This window comes from Capricornis sumatraensis, chromosome 8 (assembly GCF_032405125.1).
Source record: "Capricornis sumatraensis isolate serow.1 chromosome 8, serow.2, whole genome shotgun sequence".
Taxonomy (NCBI): domain Eukaryota; kingdom Metazoa; phylum Chordata; class Mammalia; order Artiodactyla; family Bovidae; genus Capricornis; species Capricornis sumatraensis.
In genome coordinates, this window is record NC_091076.1 from 384,420 (window position 1) to 394,431 (window position 10,012).

Sequence of the window (10,012 nt, forward strand, 5' to 3'; positions counted from 1 at the left end):
ACCCAGGGCTCTAAGCCACCCTTGGGCTGCTGCGGTCCCAAGTAGAGGCACTTGCCGCCGGCCAACCCTGGTGGACCGGTGGGGTTCCCTGCGTGGGGATGGGACGACCAGCTCCCTCCTCCCGGAAACCAAAGGAATCATTTTCGACTCTCAGGTATACAGAAATGCGGTTTACTTAGTAGGCGGCATTCAGTAAATTATACAGCCGGCACCGTCTGCCTCCCGTGCTTTCTTCCTGCCCCACCGCCACAGTCGTGGAGACGTGGGGGCGCAGGTGCCGATACTGCCGCCAGGCCCGGCCTTACAGCGGCCAGCGAGTGTCCGCGGTGATGGGCGGGCAGCTGAGGAAGCGGAAGCCGTACCTGCTCTCAGCCGTGCTCTGCACCGACAGCGCCACCATGGGACAGCCACGGTCCACCCTCTTCCGGCACACCTGGCGGGGGGCGGAGCCCGAGAGGCCGCGGGATGGGAAGGGGCGGGGCCTAGCGGAGGGGCGGGGCCGGAGGGTGGGAAGGGGTATGAGGGAGGGGGGATTGGCGGAGGGGCCTGAGGGCGGGGCCTGGCGGAGGGGCGGGGCCTGAGGGCAGGCGTGGCCTGGCGGAGGGGCGGGGCCTGAGGGCGGGGCCCGGCGATGGGGCGGGGCCTGAGGGCGGGGCAGGGCGGAGCACTCACCCGGATTTTGTGCTCCTTCCTACCCTGGCAGTCCTGGAGGCCCACCCCGACCTCTGCTGGGAAGAAGTTGGGTGGGGTCAGCCGGGCGCCCCCTCCTTGCCGGCCGCCCCTCCTCCACGTTCCTCCCAGCTGCGGACTCACCGGGGATGGGGATGGCGGGCAAGAGCTCTGGGTGGGTCTGGGCCACGTCCTCGGGCCATACTGGCGCCTCCCGCTGGCGGAGGAGCTTGATGGTACTCAGGCGGGGCAATTGGACCCTTGGCCTGGCGAGGTAGGGAGGGGTCGTGAGAGACAGCCTGCCAGCGGGAAGGGGTGGTCCCGGGGCAGACGCGGCCTGGGGCGGTGGAAGACCTGAGGGGAGTGCAGAACAGGCGGAAGGGTGGGACCTGGGGTGGTGGGGGGCAGTCCCAGCAGGGAGTCTGGGGTCTTTGCCAGTCCGGGCCTGGGGAGGAAGCAGGCACCGAGGGACCCGTGGTCCCCACCCCGGCCTCCGGCGCCCAGCCCGGGCCTCCCGCACCCGACCCTTGCGCAGGGGTCGAGGCTGGGGCTGATGCTCCGCAAGGTCAGCTCCAGGCCGGGCCTCTGAGAGTGGGAAACAGTCGATGGACAAGTCGGTGTTGTCTGCGAAGATCCTGGACACTGGGGTCACGCAGTGTGGGGACTGGTGCTCGCTGAGGACCTAAGAGGCCGTGGGAAACACGGAAATCACCCCTACTCCACAAAGCCGCCCGTTCCCCCACCCCCGTTCCCCCACCCGCGCTGGGACCCGCTCTGACCTCGCCTTGGGGGTTCAGGAGGAGGGTCACGCAACTTCGGCTGGAGTAGAAGTGGACGGGCTCCTGGCCCAAGGAGGAGGGCTGCTGCCGCCTGGTACTGCAGGGCCCCTCACCCCACACCTGGGAAGAGCCAGGGGCAGGGGGCACTGGGTGAAGGGCTGGCCGCTGGAGGGCTGGGCCTTGAGGGGCGGGGGGAGCGGGGAGCGGGGCGCACCGTGATGTGGTGCCGCGGAGCCAGCAGGGTGCTGGGTGGGAAGCGGTACAGGCACACGGGGAAGTCGAGCACCAGCTGCTGCAGCACGAAGCCGCCCAGGTCCACTGTCTCCTCCAGCGACTGGTTGAGGATGCGCACGAACCTCTGGCGGCGGCTAACCGCCATGATCTTCAGGCAGGAGCCCGTGGGGCTGGGGCTGGAGCGCAGGCAGGGGCGCTGTGCCAAGTCAGTGGGGTCCCTCCCGCCAATGGTCCCTCTAGGAGACCCGACCCTGCAGTCCCAGCTGGGTCCCCTCCTCACCTTGGACAGCGCCTGGAATGCCAGAGATGGGAGTCCACCCCAGACTCAGGCTTCTGGCCATTCTCGCCCTGCTCGTCTGAGTGGGTGTTCTGGAGATGCACGGGGAGGTGGACTGCCTGGGAGGGGAACCCCAGTTTGGAGGGTCCAGGGTCCACCGAGGACATCTCCTGTGAGGCTGGACCCGGCTCGCAGTGCCCCAAAGGTCCATGTGGGAGAGGAGCAGCAGTAGGGATCAGGTCCGGGCAGGAGGGGTGGTGGGCCCCGGCCCCTGGGAGAAGCAGAGAGACACTCTGCAGCACTTGGCGGGGGCTGGGGTGGCAAGTGGGCTGGAGCCAGGGCACCGAGGCAGCGGCAGGAGCCCTCCGAGCCCACCCTAACCCGGGGACAGGGCTGGGGTCCCCGCTGCCTCCAGCTGGGACTGGAACCCAGGAGGTCGCTGCCTCCAGCTGGGACTGGAAGCCAGGAGGTCGCTGCCTCCAGCTGGGACTGGAAGCCAGGAGGTCGCTGCCTCCAACTGGGACTGGAAGCCAGGAGGTCGCTGCCTCCAGCTGGGACCTGGAAGCCAGGAGGTCGCTGCCTCCAGCTGGGACTGGAAGCCAGGAGGTCGCTGCCTCCAGCTGGGACTGGAAGCCAGGAGGTCGCTGCCTCCAGCTGGGACCTGGAAGCCAGGAGGTCGCTGCCTCCAGCTGGGACCTGGAAGCCAGGAGGTCGCTGCCTCCAGCTGGGACTGGAAGCCAGGAGGTCGCTGCCTCCAACTGGGACTGGAAGCCAGGAGGTCGCTGCCTCCAGCTGGGACCTGGAAGCCAGGAGGTCGCTGCCTCCAGCTGGGAACCTGGAAGCCAGGAGGTTAGGGGGTGTCCTTCGGGGCTTGGGGCAGAGAGCACAGTCCTGCAGGCGTGGGAAGGGGAAGAAACCAGGGGAGACCCGCCCCGCTCCACCTTCAGATGTGGCCTGACCATCCCTGCAGAGGCTCTGTGCCTGCGCCTCCACCTGCTTGGCAGTGCGGCCAGGCACTGGGGGACGGTCCCCTGTGACTTTAGGCATGCGATTATGCGCCACCAGCTGGCTGTTGCTGGACTCGGAGTCGGCACCCCCGGAGCTGCTGGTGCCCGCCAAGGGCAGGGAACTCCACTCGACACTCTTGAGATTGTGCTCCTGGTGCCTACAGCACAGCTCTGAGCTCCACTGGTCAGGCGGTGAGGCTGCTGGGAGCTGCGGGGTCCGGGTATGCCTGCAGGTCATGACCAACTTGCTGCCCAGACCTCTGGCTCAGATGGGGGCAGGGCCCACCAAGTTGTGGCCTCAGCCCCTAGGACCCCACCTGGGCAAAGGGCTCATGGGTAGACAGAGATGGCCCCAGAACGATTTCCCTTCATCCCTGACTACAAGCTGCAGGTCAGAGAACTGACGCTTGGAAGGTTTAGATGACCTGTCCATGGACACTAAAGGATGGAACCTGGACTTTGGTTCGTCCCAGCCAAGGCAGGCCCTCCCCTCTTCTCCCTCCCCCCTGAGGGGTCCCCATCCAGGGCAATTACTTTTGATCTGAGTTGGACTCGAGGTTGGTGAAGAGGTTGGGGTACCGGTGGGCAATGCTGTTCCAGTCCACGTCCTCCAGCCGGAAACCCTGGCCAGGGAGCAACAGGCAGGTGACCTGACCCTCCTGCAGGACTGCAGGTCCAAGAACATACCTGGAGGGCCTCATTTACCTCCCCAGCAGTGGGGGCCTGATCGTTCTCAGAGAAGTCGCTGAGGTCCATCAGGGTCTCTGCGGTCACCACCTGCAAAGGGGACAGGAGGCCAGCAGGCAGGGACTGGGGGTGGGGAGCACACCCCTCTGCCCAAGGCCACTCTGCCCTCCAGCCTCCCCACACCTGAGGCACACGCTTGCTAAGAGCCAGGTGGGAGGGACCACAGGCTCGGTTGCTCGTCCCTGGTCCAGGAGGCAGGCCTCCAGGGAGGCCAAGGCCCCTGAGTGGAAGCACCAGTCTGAAGGGGACAGCCAGCCGACCAAGGAGGGTGGGCTGGGGGGCTGCCCATAGCCAGGCTTACCTCCACGCTGCCCGTGGAGGACCGCAGCACGCGGCCCACCCAGGAGGAGCGGGCCAGCTGCAGGAGGCAGGACTTCTGGGAGGCCTGCAGCTCAGCCTCCAGCTGCTGCAGCGCGGCCTCCAGCGGCGGCAGCGCGGCCCCGGCCTGCTGCAGCTCGGCCTCCAGTGGCGGCAGCGCGGCCCCGGCCTGCTGCAGCTCGGCCTCCAGCGGCGGCAGCGCGGCCCCGGCCTGCTGCAGCCGCTCCTCCAGGCGCTTCTTCTCCTGCTCAGACGGGTCAGCAGTGGGTGGGGCCTTCCACCGACCCGACCCCAGCCTGCCCCACCCTGGCTTGGGCCTCACCCCCCACCCCACCCCCTTCCCTGATCCCTCTTGCCCTTCACCAGCTGGGCCTTTTCCTTCTGTGCTTTCAACTCCAAAGTCAGCTTTTGGACCTGGTTTTGCAGGAACTTCTCCTGACTTCTTGAGCTCCTGGGGGAGGGGTAGTCTCAGCAGCCCCACCTCTGGGTCCGCAGCCTCATCACTCATTAGGGTGCCCGGGCCAGGCAGGCGGGTCAGGCCCTGAAGAGGTCTGGGTCAGAGGCCGGGTCTAGGCTGGGTTCAACACCCATCGACATGCTTAGGAGCTAGGGTCTGGGTGGTTCACAGTGTATTAACTTCTTTAGGGTTAGGGCGGAGAAGACAATGGCACCCCACTCCAGTACTCTTGCCTGGAAAATCCCATGGACGGAGGAGCCTGGTAGGCTGCAGTCCATGGGGTCACTAAGAGTCGGGCATGACTGAAGCGACTTAGCAGCAGCAGCAGCAAGGTTAGGGCAGGGGATCAGAGCCAGGTAAGGACTGGGGTCAGAGGCGTAGGTCAGGGTCAGGGCTGGGGTCAGGCTTGGTAGTTGACGTTGGAATCAGACATAAACCCCAGGCTAGGGCCGGGCCGGGGATTGAGTGGGTGGGGGACCAGTGCACACCACTGACCTCTCGGCTGGAAGCCCAGCCACCTCCTGCAGGATGCGGCAGCGCCGGGTTGCATGCTGATTCTGGACGGCCCACCGCAGGGCCTGGATCTCCAACTCCCTCTGCCCCCAGAGCAGCCGCAGGGCGCGGGGGTCCAGGGACTCCAAGGCCGGCCTGAAACACCAGCCCCCCTCGCTGCTCGGTCAGGCCCTACTGTCTGGCTGGCCTGACCCGAGCCGCCGACCGCACCCCGCCCCTCCTTACCGCAGGCTGATGGAGGAGACCATCCTGGTGGAGCTGGGCTTGGCGTTCTGGGGGCGTGTGGGAGCCACCAGGTCTGCAGCGGCGCCTGCTGGAGGCCCCATGTGGCCACTCACTGGTTCTCGGTCCACCAGGGATGGGAGAGCCTCTTCCTCAGCGTCTTCAGCCTCCTGACAAGACTTGCGGGCCATTCTTGATGCCGCTGGGGGCGCTGGGAGGAGGGCTGCTGGGGCTGCACCGGGCCTGCCCTGCACCCTGCAGGGCTCTCCTTACGCAGCCACTCTTGTGTATGCCGGCCCCAGACGGCACTGCTGGTTCACGGGGTGCCACTCTCCAAGAAGGGGTGTGCGTGTGTGTGAGTGTGCGTGTGAATGGCACGCTACCAGTCGCCTGAGTGTCTACACCTGCGCGTTTCTGAGCAGGCCAAGGCAGCAGGCCACCCCCACCCCTGGCATGACGTCGGTGGGTGCTCGGCCGTTCCCTGTCCTCTCTTCCCTGTCACCCTTGCCTCCAGGACCTGGGCGCCTGTTCCCCCAGCCTAGAGCATGGGCCCCCAAAGGTGCTGGTCTTTCACTGGTGCGGGCTCTGTCCCCTCAGAGCCAGGGTCCTCCCCAACACTCACCTGAGGCCTGAGGTCCAAGCAGGCCTGGGGCGAGAAAGGCTCTACAGGGTTGCCATGGATACCAGCAGACAGAGGGGAGGGGCTGTTTGTTACCAGGAGCCTCCAGGGAGACCCAGACCAGGGCCCCAGGTGAACTCTGGCCCCATCCTTGTCTAGCCTGAAGGAGAAGCTGTTGAGGGGCTGACCGACAGCCCAGCTAACCTCAGCAGACCCAGGGGACACAGAGTGACCCACAGGGCCTGCCACCATCACCCGCTCAGCTCAACAGCCCCAGCCAGCCCTGGGGAGGCTCCCGTGGGCCCTCCCTGGCTGACCATGGCAGTCGGCGGGTGCTGGGGGCACTGCTGCTCTGTGAGCGTGTCCACAGGGTGGAAGGCTGGCTCTGTTAAGCATGCGACCTCACTGGGGCCCAGCCATCTGGGGGAAGGGAGGGGAGAGCCCTGAGGACCCGGGAGAGCGGCTTGCTGCGCTCTGGCCAGCAGCGGGCCCCCTTCCATGCCTTCCCCCGCCCCTTTGCCTTACTGACTGCTGTGCCTTTGCCTAACCCCCAGTACAGAAGCCTCCCTCCTGGCGCTCACCCACAGCACTAGAGCCATGGTAAGGGGCCTTGGGACACATATACTGACAACAGTAGCATCTAACTGAACGCAGCGTTCCAGAGAATAGCGAGGAGAGGTGAGAAGGCCTTCTTACATGAACACTGCAAAGAAATAGTGGAAAACGGTAGAATGGGAAAGATCAGAGATCTCTTCTAGGAAGCTGGAGATACCAGGGGAACATTTCATGTGAAGACGGTCGTGATAAATGAGAGAAATAGTAAGGACCTAACAGAAGCAGAAGAGATTAAGAAAAGGTGGCAAGAAAACACAGACGTACTACACAAAAAAAGGTCTTAATGATCTGGATACCCACAATGGTGTGATCACTCACCTAGAGCCAGACATCCTGGAGTGTGAAGTCAAGTGGGCCTTAGGAAGCATCACTACAAACAAAGCTAGTGGAGGTGATGGAATTCCAGCTGAGCTATATAAAAATCTTAAAAGATGATGCTGTTAAAGTGGTGTACTCAATATGCTAGCAAATTTGGAAAACTCAGCAGTGGCCACAGAACTAGAAAAGGTCAGTTTTCATTCCAATCCCAAAGAAGGGAAATTGCAGAAAATCCTCAAACTACCACACAATTGTACTCATCTCACATGCTAGCAAGGTCATCCTCAAAATTCTTCAAGCCAGGCTTCAATAGTATGTGAATTGAAAACTGATGTTCAAGCTGGATTTAGAAAAGGCAGAGGAACCAGGGATCAAATCACCAATATCCATTGGATCATTTCTGGATCATAGAGAATTCCAGAAAAACATTTACTTCTGCTTCATTGACTATGCTAAAGCATTTCACTGTGTGGATCACAAAAAAACTGCAGAAAATTCCTCAAGAGATGGGAATACCAGACCACCTTACCTGTCTCCTGAGAAATCTGTACGCAGGTCAAGAAGCAACAGCTAGAACCGGACATGGAATAATGGGCTGGTTCCAAATTGGGAAAGGAGTACGTCAAGGCTGTATATTGTCACCCTGCTTATTTAACTTCTATGCAGAGCACATCATGCGAAATGCTGGGCTGGAGAAATCACAAGCTGGAATCAAAATTGCTGGGAGAAATTTCAACAACCTCAGATATGCATTGGAGAAGGCAATGGCACCCCACTCCAGTACTCTTGCCTGGTAAATCCCATGGATGGAGGAGCCTGGTAGGCTGCAGTCCATGCGTTATTGAAGAGTCGGACACGACTGAGCGACTTCACTTTCACTTTTCGTTTTCATGCATTGGAGAAGGAAATGGCAACCCACTCGTGTTCTGGCTTGGAGAATCCCAGGGACGGAGGAGCCTGGTAGGTTGCCGTCTATGGGGCTGCACAGAGTCGGACACGACTGAAGCGACTTAGCAGCAGCAGGAGCAGATATACAGATGATACGGCTCTAATGGCAGAAAGCAAAGACAAATTAAAGAGCCTCCTGATAGGGTGAAAGAGGAGAGTGAACATGCTGCTTTGAAGCTCAACATTCAAAAAAACTAAAATCATGGCATCCAGTCCCATCACTTCATGGCAAATAGAAGGTGGAAAATGTAGAAGCGGTGACAGATTTCATTTTCGTGAGCTCCCAAATCACTGCAGATGGTGACAGCAGCCATGAAATTAAAAGACCCTTGCTCCTTGGAAGAAAAGCTATGACCAACCTGGACAGCATATTAAAAAGCAGAGACAGTACTTTGCCAACAAACGTCCGTCTAGTCAGTTATGGTTTTCCCATCAGTCATGTATGGATGTGAGAGTTGGACTATAAAGAAAGCTGAGCGCTGGAGAATTGATGCTTTTGAACTGTGGTATTGGAGAAGACTCTTGAGAGTCCCTTGGACAGCAAGGAGATCCAACCAGTCAATCCTAAAGGAAATCAGTCCTGAATGTTCATTGGAAGGACTGATGCTGAAGCTGAAGCTCCAATATTTTGGCTACCTGATGGGAAGAGTTGACTCATTGGAAAGAACCTGATGCTGGGAAAGATTGAGGGCAGGAGAAGTGGATGACAGAAGATGAGATGGCAGGATGGCATCACCGACTCAATGGATATGAATTTTAGCAAGCTCTGGGAGTTGGTGCGGGACAGGGAGGCCTGGTGTGCTGCAGTCCATGGGGTCGCAAAGTCGGACACAACAGAGCGACTGAACTGAACGGAACTGATGGTTTTTCCAGTAGTTATGTGTGGATGTAAGAGTTGGACCATGAAGAATGCTGAGAGCCTTCAGCTGACCTCAGAAGAATTAATGCTTTCAAATTTTTGTGCTAGAGAAGAAAGTATATGAATCCTGAATATTCCCTGGAAAGACTGATGCTCAAGCTGAAGTTCCAATACTTTGGCCACCTGATGCGAAGAACCAACTCACCGGAAAAGGCCCTGGTTCTGAGACAAATTGAAAGCAAAAGGAGAAGGGGGTGACAGAGGATGAGGTGGTTGGATGGCATCACCGACTCTATGGACATGAATTTGAACAAAGTTGGGGGAATAGTGGAGGACAGAGGAGCCTGGCATACTACAGTCTATGGGGTCACAAAGAGTCAGTCGAAAACGACTTAGGGGCTGAAACAATAACAAATGGTTCCCTTGCCCCTGGACCTGGACAAAAGTGAGCCCCAGACCTGACCCATAAGACCATGCCCTCTACTTTCTGCTCCACTCCCACCCACCTTCATTCCCTCACCGTGCATTCATTCAGACTTTCAGCTTTCGCTCCTGCAGGGCTTGGGGTGGGCAGGAGGGAGAAGCCCCCGCTCTGGGCCAGCCTGACTTGGGCAGTGCAGGTTCTAGACGCCCTTGCTGCTGATCCACGCAGACAGCACTGAGAGCATGAGGGACGCCTGCTGCCGCGCCGGCCTGGGGTCTCAGGGCAGAACAGCAGGACTCGCCTGGCGGAGGAGGGTGTTTACAGCTCGGACCAGCCTTGGGCCCCACTGAGCCTCAGACAAAGAGCCCAGGGCCTTTGTCCCAGGCAACCTCTTGGCGGCCCCCTCCCCCATCAGGATTGTCAGTCTGGCAGCAGCCGGTGAGGACCAGCGGCCAACCAGCTCCACTCCCTCCCGCCTTGAGCCCCCCGACTCCCGCGCGTCCCATCGCGCCCCAGGCGAGGGGAGGGGCGGTGTGAGCTCCGTTGCCCTCCTGGGTGCAAGCCAGGCTCGCGGGGTCCCGGGCCGGTGGCCCCTCCCTTAGGCGGGAGACTCATCAGACGGGACGGCTTCTGCGAAAGTCAGCCAGGAAACGCGGCCAGGCACCTGCCCCACGCGCCGCCTGCGCCGCGGAAGGCAGCGCTCTTCCGCGCGGTGAGCGGGTTCGGGGCGCGCGTGGACCCGGGCGCTCTCGGCCCCCGGCGCCGCCGAGCCCCGCCCACACCTGGGCGCCGCCGGGGGCGGGGCGGGCGGGGAGCCAATGGGGAGGCCCAGGGGAGAGGCTCTGCGTAGGTGGCTAATGGGCGTAGGCACGGAGTGGGCGGGGCGCGCGGGGCAGCCAATGGGGGCTCGAGGGGCGGGGCGCGCGGGCGGCGAGCCAATGGGGCGGCGGGCCGGGGCGCTCCCGCGGCGCTGGAGGCGGCAGGTTGCGGCGGCGCCCGGAGCCTG

At 61.5% G+C, this 10,012-nt stretch overlaps 1 protein-coding gene across 1 annotated transcript; it reads right to left on the reverse strand.

Moving 5' to 3' along the window:
- Positions 1-223: 223 nt before the first annotated feature.
- Positions 224-5,414, reverse strand: LMNTD2 (lamin tail domain containing 2). The gene is made up of 13 exons (XM_068976124.1): positions 5,227-5,414; positions 4,984-5,136; positions 4,395-4,482; positions 4,237-4,275; positions 4,015-4,131; positions 3,672-3,743; positions 3,501-3,589; positions 2,304-3,193; positions 1,663-2,006; positions 1,449-1,568; positions 814-1,351; positions 673-728; positions 224-433 (listed from the first exon to the last, which is right to left on the reverse strand). Exons 1-13 carry the CDS (start codon positions 5,412-5,414, stop codon positions 302-304), a joined length of 2,826 nt encoding a protein of 941 aa, XP_068832225.1. The 3' UTR covers positions 224-301.
- Positions 5,415-10,012: the final 4,598 nt, after the last annotated feature.

Coding starts and splice junctions, on each gene's coding strand:
- LMNTD2 (XM_068976124.1), bottom strand. CDS start 5,414: ATGGCCCGCAAGTCTTGTCAGGAGGCTGAAGACGCTGAGGAAGAGGCT. Junction 4,276..4,394: donor AGAAGGAAAAGGCCCAGCTG/GTGAAGGGCAAG, acceptor CCGTCTGAGCAG/GAGAAGAAGCGCCTGGAGGA. Junction 729..813: donor GCCCGCCATCCCCATCCCCG/GTGAGTCCGCAG, acceptor ACTTCTTCCCAG/CAGAGGTCGGGGTGGGCCTC.